General features: G+C 36.1%; 1 protein-coding gene across 11 annotated transcripts in view; it reads left to right on the top strand.

Moving 5' to 3' along the window:
• UBR5 (ubiquitin protein ligase E3 component n-recognin 5) overlaps positions 1-21,711 on the top strand; it is an 85,084-nt gene that overhangs the window by 39,807 nt on the left and 23,566 nt on the right. For 6 of the 11 annotated variants that reach the window (XM_030266528.4, XM_030266522.4, XM_030266520.4 and 3 more), the window contains 16 exons: positions 884-1,001; positions 1,812-1,996; positions 2,752-2,861; positions 4,450-4,562; positions 11,174-11,317; positions 11,415-11,526; positions 11,734-11,888; positions 12,693-12,890; positions 14,026-14,236; positions 14,864-14,908; positions 17,935-18,061; positions 18,981-19,132; positions 19,531-19,626; positions 20,037-20,160; positions 20,488-20,585; positions 21,353-21,501. In XM_030266528.4, coding sequence (XP_030122388.4) covers positions 884-1,001; positions 1,812-1,996; positions 2,752-2,861; positions 4,450-4,562; positions 11,174-11,317; positions 11,415-11,526; positions 11,734-11,888; positions 12,693-12,890; positions 14,026-14,236; positions 14,864-14,908; positions 17,935-18,061; positions 18,981-19,132; positions 19,531-19,626; positions 20,037-20,160; positions 20,488-20,585; positions 21,353-21,501 — 2,137 coding nt within the window. The remainder of the gene's footprint in view (positions 1-883; positions 1,002-1,811; positions 1,997-2,751; positions 2,862-4,449; positions 4,563-11,173; positions 11,318-11,414; positions 11,527-11,733; positions 11,889-12,692; positions 12,891-14,025; positions 14,237-14,863; positions 14,909-17,934; positions 18,062-18,980; positions 19,133-19,530; positions 19,627-20,036; positions 20,161-20,487; positions 20,586-21,352; positions 21,502-21,711) is intronic. The other 5 variants (XM_030266526.4, XM_030266525.4, XM_030266523.4 and 2 more) reach the window with 3 other exon arrangements.

Here is a 21,711-nt window from a genome sequence, read left to right as displayed (position 1 = left end):
CTGGAATAATCTGTGCAAAATACAAAAATACTTACTAGTGTTTACATGTAGTCTTCGGAAGCAATTTATGATGTAATGTCTTTTTCTGGTTAAATGTCAGCTGTAGTGATTTTATATTACCAGACTGATGCAGACAATTGATGCTTCTGTTGCCTTGATAGCTCGAGTTACAGTGATCTGTAGTACATGAGACAGGATTCCAACTTCCAGTGTTTCACAGGACTGATGCTTTTTATGTTTTGCCTAACATAAAGGAGCTTCTTGATTCAAAGTTTCTAACTGTATAAGCCGTTGACTAAATCATGTAGTATCAAAATAATGAGAATGCTTAACTGTGTATGCAGGCATGATTTTCAACTAAACTGAGCAGATCCAAGTACAAAAAAGTGGGTTTTCCCCCCTATTGCAGTGGAAGTCAGTTGTAAGAGCCACAGACTCCTTCTGCCATGTACCCAGACAGAAAGAGAGGCTTTTAGAATTTGGAAACATAAATCATGTTCCCCAGAGGTTGCAAATTCTGGAAATTACCACTAGTTGTGGGAAAGATATCCTCAAGTTCAGAGAGGCAATCTTGAAAGCTGTGACTGGAGTATACCACTTGTGACAGAGGTTTGCAGCACTTCAGACAGGAAGGAAAGCCGTTGGCAATGAAATAAGTCATCTGCCTCTTCCTCCTCCTCTGTATAAATTGGGGTAGTTGAGATGAATCTGGAAAGTTGGGGTACATATGGAAAAAGAAGACATTTCTGCAGTGCTTTGAGATTTTGGAGAAGGTGGCACAAACACTTGAATGTTTGCTCATGATTACATTAAGCAGAAGGAATAAACTGTTCAAAGCTTTTCTTTCATAGCCTTTTTAAAATAACATGCATTTTTTCCACAGGGGTGTAGTTCCTTTCAGCCAAAGGAAGAAAATGCTAGAAAAGGCCAGAGCAAAAAATAAAAAGCCGAAGTCTAGTGCTGGTATCTCCTCTATGCCAAACATAACTGTTGGAACCCAGGCAAGTACAGCTGTCATCGGTGGCACTTCTACCATGCTATATGATGAGCTTACAACATGCTCTTAAAAAAACATAACAAAATTAATTAGCACAAAAAGTTATTCACAAAAATGATAGCAGTAATGGGAAATTAAAATAGTATGTTTGAATTATATGGCTGTCAATGGCTGTGTCCTGTTAATATTGTTGCTGTTCTATGAGTATGACTCTTGCTACACAGAAGAACAAGCTGTACTCATGCAAAGTACTTCTGTTTTAACTTACCTACTGATTCTGTATTTTGAGAGAAAGTAAGCATAGAAATACAATTCCCCGTAGAACAAATAGTTTTGTAAATGATGAGGCATTTAAATGCCTGCAGTATTAATGTCTGGGATTGATTTATTTTTGCAGTGTGATAGACCTTTGGTTTGAAGCCTTTACCAAAAAGACTAATAACTGATACAGAGGCCTTTTTATTTTTTGATAAGTACTAGAATTCATATGAGACAAAGCAGCCCTTTCTCAGGGAGCACATTTTTTTTTGATTCCAAAACCATTCTAATTGACACATTGATGAGTCTCTGTTACTGGATTAATTGTTCTTTTTGTGGTTGAGCATCTAAATATTATACATTAAACAGTTTCAATGCTAAAGCTGTTGCTTTCACAACAGCTTCTTTTTCTGTACATAATGCTGACTTTCCTCTTCACCCGATTCCACAAGTTTTCTGTTTCGACTACTGCATGTGCCACCAAGAAAATAATGTATCTCTGGTTTCCCTCAGTAGAATTCATTTTTCTCATATAAATAAATATTTCTGTCTGTAGGTGTGTTTAAGAAATAACCCCCTCTATCATGCTGGAGCAGTTGCTTTTTCAATCAGTGCTGGAATTCCTAAAGTTGGTGTGCTTATGGAATCTGTTTGGAACATGAATGACAGCTGTCGATTTCAGCTTCGGTCCCCTGAGAGCTTGAAAAACATGGAGAAGGCCAGCAAAACTACTGAGGCAAAGTAAGTGTGGAGACCACGTGCACGTACACGCAGATCATTCATGTGATACTCTCCTGAACTGGGGAGTAATAATAGAAAAGGAAGGTCAGATTTTTGTAATTTTGAAAATTTTGTGATCTTTATGAGGTACTTGGCTAGATGTGCAGAAATGCTCACTGCAGGAGGGGTGTCTCACTTCTGTGAAAGCAGTACATACATGTGAAATGCAGGAGTATTAAATGAAGGCTTGCCTACATTATTTCATAAGGTTTCCAAGATTTCATATTTTAATAGCTGAAAATGGAACCAGCTGTTTCCTGGCTCTTCATGAGATTAAACAGATCTGTTTCAACCCCTCCATAGTTTGGAAAAAAAAAATCTTTTGGGTTGACAGTTGCCATTTAAATGTTTCAGATTTAAACAATTTCAAGTAAAGTTTGAAAATATTTAGCAGCTCCAGGGTTTCCAGGTTACTGTATAAAGCTAATAATTCTTTCTTTCTTTAAATGAAGCTCATTTGAAGTTTATTTTCTGTAATAGTGTATCTATGCTCAGTTAATGTTAAAAAACTAATCCCTGATGAAGCAGCATTGTACCATCCCCTGCTTCAAGATTTATAGCTTTGTCAGTTAGGATGGTTGTTCACAAGTGTGGAGTTACTTCTTTAAGGTATTGTTAAAGGAACAATGCTGGGATACACTGGTGCTTTGTCCATTGTTACAGAAAAAATTACACTTTTTTCTTCCTTCATTTCTGAGTACTAACTTTTATTCTAGACCTGAAAGCAAACAGGAACCAGTGAAAACTGAGATGGGTCCTCCACCATCCCCAGCTTCCACTTGTAGTGATGCATCTTCAATAGCAAGCAGTGCATCAATGCCATATAGTAAGTAATGTATAGCTCAGAGTAAACTTAAATAATTATGTAGATAAGAAGTTTCCATAAAAGGCAATTCTACGGTGATTCTGTACTAATTTCAGAATCTTTTGGTCTGTCAGTCTGTACTGCAGTGTAGGTAAAGGCTTTTGTAATAGACTTTGAATAATCTGTGAATTGTCAGTGTTAAATAAATGTATAAACAGTGACTCCTCGAAGTAAGATGTATCTGTGCAAGCGTAACAGTTCTCAGAATCAAAAGTATCTTTCAGGAGGTGATCAAGAGGAAATTCTAAAGATAAATTTATTTTTAGTTGCAATGTGATAATGAGTTTCTTTGTAGCCAGGAAGTTGAACTTGTTTTGGAATACTTTAAAGATTAAGCTGCTATTGAACAGCTTGCCTTGTAGATGAAAGTCAGTGCAGAAAGCAGTAGTTTGTATCTATTACAGAAAATGCCTAAAATGAGACATTCTTTACTAACATACAAAAGCAATTAGGGACGTTTCATAGTACAAGTTGTGCTTAAAAATCTGAAAGGCTACATCCAAATTTGTGTAGCTGGACTCCTTAAGCATTATTTCTCTCAATTTAAACACATAGATTTATAAAATGTAATTACAATGCCATCACTTGAAGAAATCTTCTCTCTGCAGCTTATTCTTCTAATTGTTCACAAGCTGCAAGTCTTAAGCAGCATTGACCTAATGACTCAAATGGCCTTTTGCAGTGACCGAGAATCTCATCTGCTCAGATCTTAAGTACTCACTAATTTTACTAGAAGTCTTTTACTATTGATTTCTTTTGCAGTTCATTCAGCTGTAATTTCCCACTGACTACAACTTTGCTTGGGCTTTTGAGCTAGTGTTTGGAATTAACTGTGCAATTAGCTTAGAAGTTCTCAGCTTCTTATTTTAAATATGTTGATAGCATTAATTACACTATATACTCAACTTGGAAGATTAAAGATTCTTGTCAGTGTTAATTTAGCCATGTATATAGATTTAATTCTGAGTGTACTACAGTTGCTGTTCAGATAAAGTCTGCAGCAAATTTAACTGTATTGCAAATGCCATTTGCCCAAATAGCTATTTTTGCCTCTTCTAGAAGTTTAGCAAGTAATCCATATGTGGTAGGCAAGCAGACTTTTTGTAAGGTTGATACAAAGCACTGTAGCAGGGGTGACTGAATGTTCTCACAGTGTCAGCCATTTCACTTATCGCCACAAGTATGAGAGCCCTGCCAAAGCAGGACTTGGTCTTTGTTTTTTAATTTCTTGTATTCTAGTTACTGTATTATTTAAAATTCTAAAAAATACTGTAGTCTAATTATTTTTCTTAAATATCTTTAAAATAGCTTTGCTTATCATATAGGCTTTATTATTTTCCAAATCCACAGAAAAACATAAAAGTGACATGATATACTTGTTTGGTAGCTGTGACTCTGAAAGTTTTATTCTGTTAACCTCTTGTTAATTTCTACATTTGACTGCTGATAATCTTTTGGGGGGAAGGGCTTGGTGTTTACTAAACATTGCATTTTGATGCTTTGATTAAGTATGTCAAGTTTCTTTTTGGTGCGAACTTTTTTGTCTCAGAGCGACGACGATCTACTCCTGCCCCAAAAGAGGAGGAGAAAGTGAATGAAGAACAGTGGTCTCTGAGGGAAGTTGTATTTGTGGAAGATGTTAAGAATGTTCCTGTTGGCAAGGTTTGTCTGAAATCTAAAATACAGAGCCCCACTGTTTTTGGGGATAGGGGAAGAAAAGAATTTTTCTTTTAGATAAACTAACTGTTTTAAAAAAAATCATAATTTCAGGGATGCTTGAGAATGTTTCTGATGAGTATGACTTTAGCTGTGTTTATATTTGTCCATAATGTAATTCTAATAGTAGAGTGGGTGTGTTGTGAGTAAAACATGATAAATCTTAAAAAATTCTGGTATTTTAAGTTGAACCACAATATGACAAAAACCAGATGTGGTTTTATCCAAAATATCATTTTGTTGTCTTGAGCAATAACTCCCACATGTCTTGTGAGATTGTGAAGGTTCCACCTGTTATGACTTACTTTTACATACACATAGGTAGAATATTTAGGTGAATCTCATGTTCTGGCAAGCAAAGAACATAAATATTTTTGTTAGAAATTAAGCGCTTCATTAATATGATTATAAAGTTATTTGATTTATTACTCAGAAAATACCTTTCTTTAATCCTTGTGATGTTTTCATTTTTTCTCTAATAAACCTTTCTGACTCAAGAGCCAGATAGAGGAAAATACTCAATTTTCTGCTTTGGTGCTGTTATGTGATGTTAGGAGGGATTAGGTCCTCTAGACATTTCTCTGTTAAGCTTTTCAAAAATAAAAGCAATGAGAAAACTGATAAGGTTTTCCTCAAAGGGAAAAGATTGGGTTGCTTTCTACTTGATTAATAGAAGATTTTAAAAAATGTTATCAGAAGAGGATCAATAACTGTCCAACAGAAGGTGGCTGAAGTTAGTAAGAGTTATTTTACTTGCATCCCTAATGGATTTACTTGTGTGGCAATGTAAGATTTACTTTCAGCAGTATCTTTGAAAGGAGCAGGCTCACAATGAATTTTCATTATCAAGTTTAGGTCATTTCTGCAGAAGGGAATATGGAGCAACTTAGTTCATTGTAACACTTATATTTCTCAAAATAAGATTTTGAGATTTAATTGAAGTTGCTGAAACCATTGTTTTCCTCTGATACCATCTTTGAGAAAGTCCCTCCTGTCCTCATCTGTCATTCTTGTTTTAGATCCTAAGATTTTTCAGTACAGAGACTGTTTCTCTATTTCTGTATACAGTTGCAAAGGTGTCTGTGCATTGCATCAATAACTACTATAATCAGTCTAAAAGACCTTGAATTTTTATGTTTATATTTTCCCTGGAGTGCTAAAATCAGTAAGTGGCATGTCTTCTGAACAGTTGCTGGTGCTGAGTCTATTCTAGATCAGTCGTTTATAGCAAAAATACTTGTTTTCTTTCATAAAGCAAGTTGTCCTTTTCCAGTGTTGTATACTGCCACCCATGTTTTTCCTTCTGGAGTTTTGTAATACTTTATCCTTAGCGCTTAGGTAGAATCCAGCAGACAGAATCATAATTATTTTTTGCCTGGTGGTGTCCAGGTTAAAGTCAAAAATGCAGTTTATTACAAGGCAATAAGAAAGCTTAAGCCTTGTTACATGTTCTGTTTGTAATTTGGATCAGTTGTGTGATTGTATGAAGGAAAACCAGAGGCACCTCAGTCTGCAGAGGTTACCCTTGGCAATTTTCTCCTGTGGACTCCAGAGTAATGTTGTTCATTCTGGAACAGTAATGTTTGTAATTCAGCTTGTTGTGAGCTGAATTAAATACAAAGAGGATTTGAATTCTGAATAATCTGACTGTTGTATCTATAAGTAATTTTTGAATGTATGTGTACAGAGGTTCAGACTGCAAAAACATGATTAGATAGGTTTGGGCTCTTAGGACTTAATGAGTTAAGAAGTTCTACCCTTTTATAGTCCACCCAGATATACATTAATCTGGTCTTCCCTGGTCTTCTGTTTACTGACTGACAATCTGAAAAGTCACATCTTTGATCTATTGTATGGGTGGCTTCAGTGGCATGAACATCTTGCATGAGAATACATTATTCCAGTGTAACCTGGGAACATTTTAGTGTTGGTGTTTCAGAAAATTGGAAAGGCTTTGAAACAAGTTTGAGTTTTAAGAACTTGATGTTACAAATCATGGTGTCAAGTGGAGCTGCACTTAGCTTCTCTCAAAGTGTCATCCAGTAAAATATGTGATCATGGAGCATGTGAATACTTGGGCATCTTTGAGAAATACACACTGGTAATTTGGTGGATATTTTTTGAGCACAATATGAAGTCAGTTGCAGTAAACAATTTGATTTCTGGGGCCAAAAATCTTGCTTTATGTAATGGTTCAGATTTAAAGGAGTAAAAGGAATAAAGCAAATATTTTTGTCCTTTTACCTGCAAGAGCATCCAAAAGTTTAAACATTTATATTCTTTAAAATAAAATTAATGTGTAGTAGCCATGAGCTTCTGTCAAAATGTTTTCTGTCTTTTAAAATTATTTATATAATTCTTTGTTTTATACAAAAAGAAAAGTTTTCACTTAGTCTTCAGGTGGTGGAATTTAGAGATAAGAAAGGAAGGGGTTCAGATTTACTGATGTGCAGCCTGTGTTCCTGAAATGGTTTTGTTCCTAGAAATTCTATGTCCCCATGCTTTTGGATGTATGCAGCAGCTTCATGATGTCTCTAAAAAATGTCTGTTTAAAATCCTTCCACAACCCCTGCTGTGTCCTGTAGAATGGTGGGCAGGTAGAAGGTGTTTACTTCTGAAGTGCCTGTGTCTCTCTGGGCACTTTGTTGATAACATAACAGCTCTCCCCTGAGTGCTAAGATCCAAGATGAGTGTTTGTGATCATTCTGATACCAGTAGATTGTGCAACCTGCATTTTACACACTGCTCTGTAAGTGTTGATTTCATATGATGCCAAAGCAGTGAATGACCAGAGAGTCTGACAAGAGTGCAAAGTCCTTACAGTGAGGTGGTGTTGAAAGAGATTAAGAATGCATGTCTGCTAGATACAGTCTTCTAGTTAGTAATCTCCTTGCTCCTTGGAATTTATTACCTTCCAATCTCATTTCAATTTAAATCCTTCATGGCTTGAATGAAATTAAGCCTTTATTCCTCCAAGTCCGTCACTAGGTGGAAGAGATAATCATTCCAGGATTATCTACCTAATGGAAGACTGATGGAATGAAATAGCCTGGCACTTGTCCCATCTCTTGTCTGCACTGGTGAGAAGTCTGATGGAGTGTTCTTTAGTGTTGTAGAGAAAAAATATGGGCTGAAATAAGCCTTTGTTACTGCTCACTGGTATCAGAGGGATAAAAGCCTTTTTCTGTTCATCCCATGCGCTTTGGGATATTCTACTTCACCACATTAGCTTCTGGATCTTTTCTTCTGAAATGGCTTAAATGGTGTCTGAAACCACTGCTAGAACAGAGGGATGGGGAACCTGGGTTGGAGCTGCTTTTTTCTTCTTTGGCAGCTGCGGTTCGTTTTGGTCTGAGGCTTTCCATTGGCTGTGTCCAAGGCCTCCCCAAACTGCTTCTGGTCATCAAATTATCCTCAACCAGGTGAGAATCCTGTGTATTACCAATTTTGCAATTCTTATACCCAGAAAGCCTATCAGCTCCTAGGAATTTTGTAAACATAAATTTGGATTGAGTAGTTTGTTCTTACTTTGTATTGCATTATTTCAGTCAGTGACTTGATTTTGTTTTTTTTTTCCTTTGATTCCTGTCTGAGATTGAAGCCTTCCAATGAGAAGGATAGATTGAAAGAATGGGATCTTGCCCTAGAAGAGTTACCCGCTCTCTATTATGAATCTGTTTGTAATCTTTCAAAGTTGAGTATTTTTAAATTGTGTCAGTATTTCTTTGAAGGTGAAGAAGCATTTCTTTCTACCTTTGGTATAGAGCTAGAAGCCTCTTCTGTGATGTTAAAATTTCTTCCATTTGAAAAAGAAGATTGGATAGGAAGTAAAAAATTTATTTTACCTGGTCTTCTGCTGCTGTGTTTTGAGGAAGAATGTGGTGATTTTGGAGAGGGAAAGGTGCAATGATTTCCAGGGGCATTCTGGTGTTAGGGACTGTGGAAGTGGGTTGAGAGGAAGGATAAAGGAGTTAACTGTATTCATATTTTAGTTTTTCAAATATTATTTTTAATTTCATTAAAAAGACCAGGTGTTGTTATCTTGTAGTTGAAAATGCACTAAAGAGGTATTCTGTTTTTCAGGAAAAATTATTTAATTTTCTATTTAGTTTCTTGTTTTTTTTCATTCAATTAATTCTCTTAATTAAGTCCTAGTAAGGCACATAGTGTATGTAGTTATGTAAAATGCTTGTTTCTAACTGGTGAAGTTTTTGTGTTAGCAGTATCAGCAGTACATTAGTTGTGTAAGCTAACATCTCAGTCCTTTAAATTTTTCTATTTTATTTTTGTAATGAGTTTTTAAGTTATCTCAGACTTATATAAATTCAATTAAAGAGGAGTGCTTATGTTGCATAATTATCTTGTTTGGTGCTGGCTCATTATGCCACATCTTTGCTTTGGAGCTTTCCATGTATAGTTGCTATCAAATGCTTCACTCAAGCTCATTGCTCTCTACATCAGGGGATAGTTTTATTTTCTTTCTGTATAACAACCAACAGCTGCAGTATAACTTTTAACTAAAGAACTGATTTTAGGTTTGAAAAGGTGATTATCTTCTCTGCAAAATCTTAATAAGCATATTTTCCAGTTTTTAAAGATATGTGATTTTCCTGGAGAATGGGAAAGAAAAAGTATTTCTCATGTGGATGCCATAAAAGTTCCAGCACTTAGAAACTGTCATCATTTCTCTGAACACATCAAAAGTGATATAAGTGAGGAATGATGTAGTGGTAACACTAAGAGCAGCCAGAAAGCATGCAGTAAAAACCTTTTAATTAGGGAGATAAGATATGTTAAAGATTAGGGAACCGTACATTTTCTTAAGGTGTGCTTCCATCAGAAAGCAACCCAAATGTATAAGGTTCTTGTAGAACATTTAGTCCTTAAAAAAAAAAAAAAGAAAAATATACATGTTGGACTAGAAGCTCTGATTGAACCACTGGCATGCGATTACAGGCTTGTAAGTTAGTCTGATTATTTTAGAAACATCTAAATGTACATGGAATAAACTTTTTTACTAAACCACAGCTCTCTTCTAGAGAGTTCTCTTGCCAATCTCAATAGAATTCTGTCTTTGTATAGTCCAGATGATGGTTGATGTTTGTGAATATTTTGACTAGGTCTGAATTTTGAAATTTTTGAGTAGTATTCTTACAGCTGTCAGTGATGCTCTACTACTGGAACTTGCAATTTTGCTTCTACAGTGAAGATTCAGCATGTAGGGAGCAACTGCTGTAACTCTGTCCACAATAATCTTTGTTACAAAAAAATCTGCTAATGTTTTAAGGCTCTCAATATATCATTTTCTCTAGTGCAATTGATAGGCTGCACTTAGCTAGAAAAATAGGTAGAAAACATGGATTTTTCTTATATATAGCATCTTGAAAATTTGAGACAAGTTTTTTATTGTTGGAGACCTTTTAGATAAGTTGGTTACATCTAGACTTTTGTTTGTTAAGCACTTTCTGTGTAGAAACTATTGAGAAATCAGGGCTTATTAAAGACTGATGGTTGCTTATATCTAGTTTTGATCAAGACTGAGAGCATACAGAGTTCTTATTTCTGCTCATAATTAAAACATTGTCTGTTCTTTCCCCACCCCCTTCTGCCTTAGCTTTGTTTTTGTTTTGAGAAAACTACGGTCTTAGCTGGAAATTCAAAGGGCCTTGCTGTTTGGTGATAGCACAAGAAGTTCCTGTAGCAAGGAAGCATGTTTTGACAGTTCTGATTAGATATGCATGGCAGCAACTCTTTATAGAAGCTTACAGTCTTAGAAATGCCGTGTCAGTATAGGGTTGAATAGCTTTTGTTTCCCTGGGGGGCCAGAGAAGGACAGACACACACACACACGAAGAACATCTGGATACACTTGTCTGTATCCTTCAGTCCTGAGGGACTGAGTGGAGAGCTTGATCACTGAGTGTACAGAACAGGTACTAGACCAGTAAACTAAGAGGTCTTTTTTCCACTGTGTACAGTCCTGTTGAGGAAAGAGCACTAAAAATTTCAGGTGGGGCCAAAAAAAGCTTTTTCCTTTATCTTGTAATGTAAGATCTAATGGGCACCTAAAGAAGGAGACTCAGTATAGACTTCATTGTTGTTGAATTGTTGGCTAATGTTTAGAATTCATTGCCACAAGAATAGTGTTTATTTCCAAAAGTGATTGCACAGATTAATAAGAGAAAGGTCTATCCAGGCTATTAAACGTGAAGTTGTCCTGCTGTTTCTAGGAGGTGGAAGTTGGCAAGAGACCAGGGGAGTACCAGCAGGAGCTTCTCTAGTCAGTTGATGTTGGCTTCTCCTGGATGTAGGATGCTGAAATGGAGGGACCTCTGATATGAGTCAGGATGCTTACGAAGTCATTAGGAAATCCAAGATTTTCAAATTGCAGTAATTTTAGCAAAATGACAAGGCTAATGATTAAGAGCTAAGAGCTATACAATTTTATCACTGGATATTGTAAATTTTTTCCTCTCGTGAAAAAGGTGTGGTTTATTTTGAAGCAAATCAGATTCTGTTCAGCCTTTTGGTAAAACTCCTATGTGTTCTGCCTGTAGGTTCTAAAAGTGGATGGTGCATATGTTGCTGTGAAATTTCCAGGCACCTCCAATAATGCAAACTGTCAGAGCAGTTCTAACTCCGATCCTGATCCTTCTTCTCTCCTCCAAGACTGTAGGCTGCTCAGGATAGATGAACTGCAGGTATGTGTTTGTGAAACATGGAGGAAACAATCAATATTTAGAACTGTCAGGACTATGTGTGCTTAATTGCAGCTTAAAATTTTACATCTGTTTTCAGGTTGTAAAAACTGGTGGAACTCCGAAAGTTCCTGACTGTTTTCAAAGAACACCCAAAAAACTGTGTATTCCTGAAAAAACAGAGATCCTAGCAGTAAATGTAGATTCAAAAGGTAAGTAGGAGTTGCCCTATGAGTCCAAATCTGTTGGTTCCTTTATTACCTGTCTCTCATCCAAGTGAAAAACACCTACTTGCAAAATGACATAAACAGGTGCTTCCATTGATATTAGTACTGTCTTGAAAGTGCTTTAGTTAGGAGTTCTTTTACTGGATGCCATCCATAAAACACATTAACTTTTTTCTTTGTGTGTCTTTGAAGGAGTGCATGCTGTTCTGAAAACTGGGAACTGGGTTCGATACTGCATATTTGACCTTGCCACAGGAAAGGCTGAACAGGAAAATAATTTCCCTACTAGCAGCATTGCATTCCTGGGTCAGAATGAGAGAAGTGTTGCTATTTTTACAGCTGGACAGGTTTGTGGTTTTATGTCTCAATCATTTAACCTCACTGCACTTCACTTCTGTCATCTTTGAATGAGGTGGTACAGCCTTCTGTAAGACTTTTCCAAAATATGGCAAAGAAATAGTTTTTCAAACAGGTTATGAAAAACTTGCTGCTACCTTTAATATTTTGATGGCATAAGGGCAATAGCAAACAACTTACCTAAGCACATCTTACTTAAACTCTACCTTGAATGTAAAAAAGAGGAGAAAAAAGGTGACAGAATGGTTCTTGGATTAGTATCAATTTGTTATGTAGCTGCATTTTGGAATGTGATCTAGCTATATTTTGGAGCTGGGTCAGATATAAATCCACTCTTGAAAAGAAATGGAAATATTAACAAAGAAAAAAAAAATCTGTAATTGGCAGTACAGATTCACTAAAAATTATTGAGATTTTGTGTCACTTTTCCACAAAAATGGTATCCTTTGTTTAGGATAATTGAAAGAAATAGTTTTTGCAAAATAATTCATTTTGAATGTTTCATTTCAATATATTAAACTTTACTTGGAGCATTTAAGTAAGCTAAAAATGTAGTTACTATTTGTTTCACTGGTAATGTTAATGAATGTTTATCAGAAGCAAGTTTCAGGCATTTGCAAAGGGGAATTTCCTATCTTATGTTGCACCACTTCTAATGACAGGAGTCAATGACGTAAATGAGACTCTTGGGTAAACTGTTGTAATTGTTGTCAGTCCAGAACTGGACCTTTTGGGAAGGATAATGTTTATAAATTGTGGAGACTTAATAATGAAACTTCTTTTTCCAAATGTAGGAATCGCCTATTATTCTTAGAGATGGAAATGGTACAATCTATCCAATGGCAAAAGATTGTATGGGTGGGATACGAGACCCTGACTGGCTTGATCTTCCACCTATTAGTAGTCTTGGAATGGGTGTTCATTCCTTAACAAATCTTCCTGCTAACTCGACCATCAAAAAGAAAGCTGCTATTATCATTATGGCTGTTGAGGTAAAATATTTTCTCTGCTACAGAATTATGTGCTTTTTTTTTATTCTTGCTATTATAAAGTTATGCTTAAAGCAGCTTAAGCAGCAGTTTAGATACTGATTTGCGTTTTCATTATTTGAAAGAAGCTAATTTCAACTGAAGATTCTCTTAGAAACACAGAAACACCAACAAATTTGCTAAGTAAAGTGAAAGACCCTTTTTTGGGAGGGATGCATGACTTCTGTATCAGGCTTTTAATTAGTAGGGTTTTTTTAGGCATTGATTTTGAAATTATTACCTTTTTATATCTACTAACACCATGCAGTTTCGTTTGTCTCATGGGTGCACAGTTTTTCTCAGAGATCCAACGATTTGTTTCGATTAGATCCCTGAGAATGCAATACTTCTTTATTTTTTTCTATTTTTAAATCATCTATTTAGAGCATTTACTAGGAAACTGGGAGAGGAAATGAAGGTTTTTTTCACTTGAATCACCTGTAGAGTTCTGTCCTCATCAGTGGTGTTGTATGAGTAGTTCTGCTGTGAATTTATATGTCATACTTGTAAAATCTTGTCAGTAATTTGTTAGCTCTGCTGTGTGTTCTGCTGCCACCCCGAGGTACTGTGTACCTGTTAGACTGAGTTTGATTTCACAGTGAAGTAGTATTCCATCATTATGGAAAAACTGGTTATATATGGGGGTGAACCTCCCAGACCTTCAACAGCTTCTAATCATTCGCTTTTCAGCACATAAATAATTTGTTTAAAAAGAACTAGGTTAGAACTCATTTGTGTACCTCCTTAAGCTTTTTCAGTTGTATCACTTTTCCCACGTTACACGGAGCTATGCAATGGAAGTAATCTATCTTAAGAATCCAACTGTGAAGCCAAAGGAATGCTTTTGTGAGCCTGATGGCATCTGCTGCTCCGTTCCTTTTGCTTGTCTGTGCCTGAATGCACACAACTCTGTTTTTAACAGTGCTATAATTGAGATGATGAATATTCTGAACAGCTCCTGCACTAACTTGCAGCCAGTGTTGGAGATGAAGACCTTCCTATTATTTTCAAAACTAGAAGAAAATTGGAAGTATTTATGGAGCTTATATCTACATTTTGTGCTTCACATTTCTAAAATACTTTATTCTTTTGAGTACAGAAACAAACATTGATGCAGCACATTCTTCGATGTGACTATGAGGCTTGCAGACAATACCTGATGAATCTTGAACAAGCAGTTGTTTTGGATCAGAATCCACAAATGCTGCAGACGTTCCTTGGCCATAGATGTGATGGAAACCGTAATATTCTGCATGCTTGTGTGTCTGTATGCTTTCCAACCAGCAACAAGGAAACAAAGGAGGAAGAGGGTGAGCTCAACAATATAATGAAAATAATTTGAAAATAATCTTTTCATGCATTTTCAAGAAAATATGAAATAAAGGCTGCATTCTTCATATATGCATATATTAAAATTTAGCACCTAAAATGTGCCCTGGCCTTTCAAAGGTGCTGAGACAACATTTTTATTACATAAGTTTTATGAGAATTTTATAAGAATTCAATAGTTGCGAGCACCAAGCTGTTTAAATGGATTGTAAAAACTTTCGACATTCACATTAATTTTAGATGAAAAAAGTATTTTTCTACCTTTGTATCACTAGTATCCCCTCCATATCACTAGTATAATTTATGAGAAATTATATTTAATAATTTTGAAGTGTTGTAGAATATGTTAATACCTTCAATTAGAAATTCTACTTGTCATTGATACCTATTAAGAAATGTGGAAGAATGACCTACTAATGCCAGTTATTGACACAATTTTAAAATGTCTGTTAAATACTGTTATGTAAAAAGCATGTTAACAGAGCAAGGTTGCTAAGTCAAGCACTCAAAAATTAAAGAATAGCAGAATTAAGTTTACCCATGTGCTGTACACGGGTATGCATTGTGAAATGGTCTTTAATTACACCGTCATACTATTTTTTCCACAGGACTACCTCATTCAGTGCACAAGATGGACGGTGCTCACCGAATGGGTAGCTATTCAATATTTCTTTTTATCCTCATCATTCAGTGTGTGGCCCCATTCCTTACTCTTGCACACCATACAAACCCTGCACTGAATAATGAATGAACGTCCTTGTGCGATTCTTGTATGGTGCTGTCATTGAATTTTAGTCATTTATAGACTTTAATTGTTCCTCATATCCCTATTTATAAAATGGGGGTAATGTACAGCTTTCTCATCTCTTGCTTGAAATTTTATTGGAGCTTGAAGTTTTTCTGTATTCAAAGGTATTAACTAATTTTGAGCGTTCTGTTTGAGAAACCTAGGGCCTGATTTTGAGTAGGTGTTACTTCAAAAAACTGAATTCTACAACTGGATTAATCGTAGTTTTAGTTGTGCTGTGAATGTTAATGATTTCTGTGAGTCGGGCACCTTTAGGTGTCCAGAAATGAGTAAAATGTATCACGATCGTCTGTAAAAACTTGTTTCACAAAATTCTGTGTGCTGATAGATGTGTCAGAAGTAGGTTCTGGTTTTCCTAAGCGATGTTCAGTGGCATTAAGCACAACACAATGTTTCCACCTCTCCTTCCCAAGCTGTTGCTGCCTTACTGCACCCCTCCCTAACGCTGCAGCAAAGAAGGCATAAACAGCCTGCTCTCTGTACAACCCTTCATCTTTAGTGTGTCGTCCATCCTGTGCACTGATTGAGGCAGGGGTATTGTTGCTGGGTGCAGGGCGGGTGGGGTGACAAAACAATCCGAGACAAAAAACCCAAACCAAATTAAACAAAACCTAACTGTGTAACTGAAGATTGTGTTACTATAAGCAGACAAGGAAGTTGAAATAAGGATGCATAGGCAAACTTAATCTGACTTTTCCTAATTTGAGTGCTTGTATTTGCAACCTTGACATTTTTTTCAGTAACTTCATTTGGGTGTAATCTAACTTTCTGGAAAATGAAAAATATGAACCTGATAGACTTGTGACACTCCTCTGCCTCTCTCTTTTTCCCTCAAAACTTGTCCTTGAAGGAGATTCATATCTTTAGATTCAGATTACATTCAGCTTCCGATGTAACTGTTAGTGATGGATATTAGAACAAGCTTATTTTCTCTTTATCATCTGGAGGGCAGTGGTGACTTATGTTACTGTCTGTGAGTTTCATGATGATCTCTTAAAATGTAAAAGAAGTTTGATTTAGAAGTAAAGGCTTCAATTCCAGACATACAGATACAATGTTTCTTAAAAATTTCTTAACAATTTAGTGCCACTTCCTGGCTAGTAGCTGCTTGAGATTCTTCACTCTTGTTCATACAGATTTCTTCTTAAGTGCCAGCAAGGAAATACTGAGGGCAGGGATAAGCTTTTTTTTTTTTTTTTTCCCTTTTCTTCTTTCTCACATCCTGTGCCTAGTTTTGCTATAGCTCTTGCAGTGTTGAATAAATGATAAATTAATTGCAGGAAAAGTGTCCAGACTGGAAAAGCTGGGGGGAAAGCTGCTCTGTTTCTGTGAATTGATATCTCCTCAGTCTTGCCAATAGAAGGGATCTTGGGAAAAGTATGTCTAAAAGAAATGTCCAAAGCATGTGAAATAATTAAAAAGTTGTGATACTGAATTTCAGCTAATGTCACTGAACACATGAAAACTGAGGGGTTTTGCCTGGACAACTGGGATGGATTTCATTAGACAGTAGAACAGCAAATCACCCATTAGAACCAAAGCATTTACAATTGATGGTTCTCAAAAAGAAATGCTAACTTTGTAAGTGGAACAGTGAAAATTCAGTTATGGATCACTTTCTCCAGACCAGGTGAAACCTCTGCTGCAGAGAATGGTTGTATTGCTTGAGGGATCACTCTCAATAGCTGTGACCCCTTGTGTGAGAGGGGTGGGTCGTGAGTTATGAGAGTTAGTGAGTCTGAGAAAGGAGCACAGCACAAATACAATGGCAGTTCATTTACAGCTATGAATCAACTTGTAGCTGGGGGCACAAGAGTTGTATTCTCTCACTGCTGACTGTTTAACAGTTGTCTGCTTTGGGTAGTTGGTGATCTTTGTCTGAGAAGCCTGCACATGCTTGTGAACAAGCAAAACCAAGGATCTCTTTTACTTAGGGTTGTGATGACTGGAAATACTTAAAGAAAAATGTTACTGTAACAGCTGACACACAGATTACCTTATTCTTTCTTTCTTTGAATGAAAGGTGTTAATAGTACTTTCCTATTAAAAAAAAGGAAAAAAGGGAACTGTCATTGGTGAAAATAAATGTGCAGGGAATGGTGACTCTCAGTTGAAAAGCCTTTGAATAGAAGGTGAGCACTAGCCCTTGCAACTCCAAAAGCACTAGCCCTGAAAGAACAATCAGTCACTTTAAGAAAATAATTTCTTTGTTCAGAAATACACCTTTCCTGTTTAAAAAAACCTTTTCTAAAAAATAATGTTCTTGCTTTAATATTCTGTATCCCACTTGACAAAATTCAATCCTCATTATGAGTAGAACCAGTAGGTGTTAAGATGCTTAGGGTTGTAGATGTTAGAAGAAATGCTAGCTCTTTCTGATGTAAACTAATTGTATTACCTTCTTATACTCCAAACATAATTCTCCTAAGCATATTCATACCTAGAGTGTGTATATTACAAACCCACACATTTGCATTATTCAGGGATACTCATTGTGAAGTGTGGTTTGTTTTCTTGTTCTCCTGGTCTAGTGTTTTGTTGTGGGTTCTTTTGGTAGTCTTGTTTGTTTATTGTTGTTTTGTTTGCATTTTGTTTTTGTTTTATTTTAATTTTTATCTAGTTTTTTTTGAGGCCTTGACTCACCAGGTGTCTGGAATCAGTTACTTGATAGGACCTTGTCTGTTGATGATACTGAAAGCTTGTACAGAATCATTGTTAAGCTAATTTAAAATAAAAATTTGTATATGAACCTAGTCTGTCTCTCTAAATGTAAAAAGAACACAAAAAAGAGTGATGTTCCATATTTTATACTCCTTTCTTATAATTTTCCCAAGTAAAATTTTAATACTGACACTTTTCTTAATTTTTCAGAAGCAGAGCGCTCTGAAAGGAACACATTTGCTGAAAGGCTCTCAGCTGTGGAAGCTATTGCAAATGCAATCTCTGTTGTGTCAAGTAATGGTCCAGGAAATAGGGCAGGATCATCAAGCAGCAGGAGGTAAATTGAGTAATGCTTTCTTCTTGTTTTCTGATTGCTAATTTCTGTATTAACTACCGATCTGTTATTAATTCTTTCCTTCAGTCTAGTTTAAGAATTGGCCTCTGTTGCCATCTTAAAATTGGATTTCAGTTCTTTAAGCAGCAAACTAGAGCTCTAGTGGTTTTTTGAACCCTTTTTTGTGTGAGAACTAATGGTGGGATATTTCTAATCTAACCTTGTTTTCTGGGCTTCGTGCTTTGTCTGTCAGTTGTGACGTGGGAATGTTTCTCCTTGTGGGGAAATGAAATTTGAGCATAAGCTCTAGTGTTCTTTACCATTAAGTTTTTAGTATCACAGAACTACTGTGATGGTGTCCAGGCTTGTTGTAAGAGAATTTCTGAGGAAGATGGTCACTTAAGCAGATGAATAATAGTGAGACCAACATAAAACCACTGGGGAAGAATTTAAGTTGATTCATTTTATTCTAAGCAGTCATTAAAAAGAAATTCTATCAAGACCTATTTTTTTATCCTTTCATTGACCTCTTATTGAAGTTAGATTTTAAAAAGCAGTAGCAACAAGAGCAAATCCTTGCAAAAGCTTAACACTCCTGGTAATGAGCTTGGGCTAAAAGGAATGTCAGATAGCAGTAAGAATGCCCAGCAGCTGCTGCCTGCAAAAGGCAGTGCTGTGGTGCCTAGGAATGTATTCTGGGCTCAGATCTGACTTGAAGAACTGAGTGACTCCTCTTCCAGAGCTAAAACACTCTGGTGCAACAAAAATGTAATGAAAAATACCTCTTGGCTCATGCTTATTTATGCTGAAATATAATGGTGATGAGAGGAGTTTGATTCCCTTTTTCAGTGTGAAATTTTTCTTAAATGTGTTCTAATTATAAATGAAAATGATAGTATTTCTGTCTTGGTTTTGTATTTAGTTTGAGATTAAGGGAAATGATGAGAAGATCCTTGAGAGCTGCTGGATTGGGCAGGCATGAAGCTGGTGCTTCATCAAGTGATCACCAAGACCCAGTTTCTCCACCAATAGCTCCTCCCAGCTGGGTTCCAGATCCTCCTGCAATGGATCCAGGTAAATCTGCTCATATATCACATTAGACTGTAGAAGGAGAAATTTGATAAAGAACCGATGACTTTTAAGGTGAGTAATAACTTCTTTTAGTCTCACACTGTAGTCTGTCGAATGCCATTGAGGTAGCAAGTGTTCATTGAGATAACTTGAAGAGTTTACTGAAGACTTAACAGCTGTTTTTAAATCCAGTATATGTCTTTGTAATGCTGGTGTCAAACTGCTGGGAAGTCTGCTTTATAATGCTGAATTACATTACAGACCTAGGAATGTGGCCGTTTGTGGGAAAGATTACCAGTTAAATACAGAAACCTGCAGTGTGTTAGACATTGCAGCAAGAGCATGTTGTTAGGGATGTTTTTATGTATTGATATACATCCTGCTGTTCTGTTTACTGAAAGATGGTGACATTGATTTTATCCTGGCCCCCGCTGTGGGATCTCTTACCACAGCAGCGACTGGCACCGGCCAAGGACCCAGCACCTCCACAATACCAGGTGAGGACATACCACTTATTATGCTTTAGAATGAAAATTATCTCAAAAGCTGTCTTTGCTTGCACAGACCTTCTGCATATGAAAATGCCTCTTATCAGATGAAGACTGGATTGAAGCAGAATTTCTCAAGTGTGCAGAAAGTAAATGAAGCACCCTACTATGTTTTATGTAAAAATATACATGGAGAGTGACAAATATGTAAAATTATGGAAATCAGTATGAAATTGGGATTGCCCTCTGTATTTCAAATATAATTTGGAACTGAAATTTACAGTACTTCAGTGAAGTGTTGCTGAAACCACTGAATAGTCAATTTACCAGTTATTCACCATAGTGAATGACTTGCCTTTATCAGGAAGTAATTTTTTGAGGAAAACCAGTTTCTCTGCAATTTTTTTTTCTTACTGCAGGTCCTTCTACAGAACCCTCTGTAGTGGAATCGAAGGATCGGAAGGCAAATGCTCATTTCATACTGAAATTGCTGTGTGATAGCGTTGTTCTACAGCCTTATCTTCGAGAATTGCTGTCAGCTAAGTAAGGATTTTCATAAGAGTTCTCACTCTCTTTTGTAATGTTATATTACCTTAAATAATTACATAGAAGCCTTTTTAAAAAGGTTACATAAAGGTCTGTTAGCTAAAGTTGAGAATGTTAGAATACAGCTGTATTGTGTCTTGACATCCTTTAAAAGTATGTCTGTTTCAGAGAAGTAAAATGACCAAGAGTGCTTATTTACTCTGTCGTTTTTCTGTTTGCACAAGATCAGTGGTGCTAAGTTTTCATGTATTTGCATCCTACGTCTCCTGTTACAATGAAAAAAATCCAGTGTTTTAACTTGTTTGTTGGGGTTTTTTCGCCTAGGGATGCGAGAGGCATGACACCCTTTATGTCAGCAGTTAGTGGCCGAGCATATCCTGCTGCAATTACAATTCTGGAAACTGCACAGAAAATTGCTAAAGGTACAACAGTTTTAAGTGATTGTTAGTGTGTGACTTTGGCTGTAGATTGCTGCATGTTTTGGAAATTTTGGTATTATGGAGTATCCTTCTTTTTTGCAGTTTGTATATTGTAGTAGATTTCTATGAATATTATTGCTTCTGTGCTCTTTATAGTCTTTTTTGGCATTTAATTGTTCTATAAACCAGTGGATTAAGGTACTATTTTTTGGTAGCACAGTTGTTTCACATGGAGATTCCCTACTGAAATTGAAAAAGCCTGATATGATACCGTGATATGCCAAGCTAGATCTTATTCCTGAAAAGAATTCTATACAAACAAATGTTTTGTGACTCTCTTGTGATGTTGGTATATAATTTTTTGGGAGAAATAAGTGAATTTGAATTTAGGGAAAAACTTAAGCACATTAGAGCTTATCATACCACAGTTATGTAGGACTTTGTGTGGGACAAGAATACTCCTTTTAAGAATATAGTCCATAATCCTTCAAAATGATGATTCATTGAATTCACTAAAGTATTAGTAAATTTAAAACTTATAGAGATAATGGTTGTGTTTTTCAGTCAGGAATTTGCAGTAGCTTCTATAAGAAATAATGTGACAAGCAGAAAGTTTTCTCAAAAAGCTGTAACAGGTTTTATTCAAACTTCTAATGCTGTATGAGATTTTGTAATAGCAAGCATCTGCCAAGAATGGATTGTTTTCCTGGATATTTTTGGGGTTTTTTTTTGGGGGGGTTGTTTTTAACACTGTTATTTTATTATTTTAGCTGAAGCAACTTCCAGTGAAAAAGAAGATGATGTGTTTATGGGAATGGTTTGTCCTTCTGGTACAAATCCAGATGACTCTCCTTTGTATGTTTTGTGTTGTAATGATACATGCAGCTTTACCTGGACTGGTGCAGAACATATTAACCAAGTAAGCTTTTTTCTTTTTTAAAGCAAATAGGAATGTGTTTCATCCATGTATTGTGTTAGTCTACTAAGCTGATTTTTAAATTATTAATTACATTGTTTAAATTACTGTGACATAAGTCTGGTGTAAGTACTGCCTCCCCAAATTGCTATGTAGTCCCAAAGCTGACTGTGTTCCTCACAACATGGTTATTACTGGGCGTGGCTTTTCCCC

Source organism: Taeniopygia guttata, chromosome 2 (assembly GCF_048771995.1).
Source record: "Taeniopygia guttata chromosome 2, bTaeGut7.mat, whole genome shotgun sequence".
Classification (NCBI taxonomy): Eukaryota; Metazoa; Chordata; class Aves; order Passeriformes; family Estrildidae; genus Taeniopygia; species Taeniopygia guttata.
Note: the sequence above shows the minus strand (reverse complement) of the source record. Positions and strands in the feature narration are given on the sequence as shown.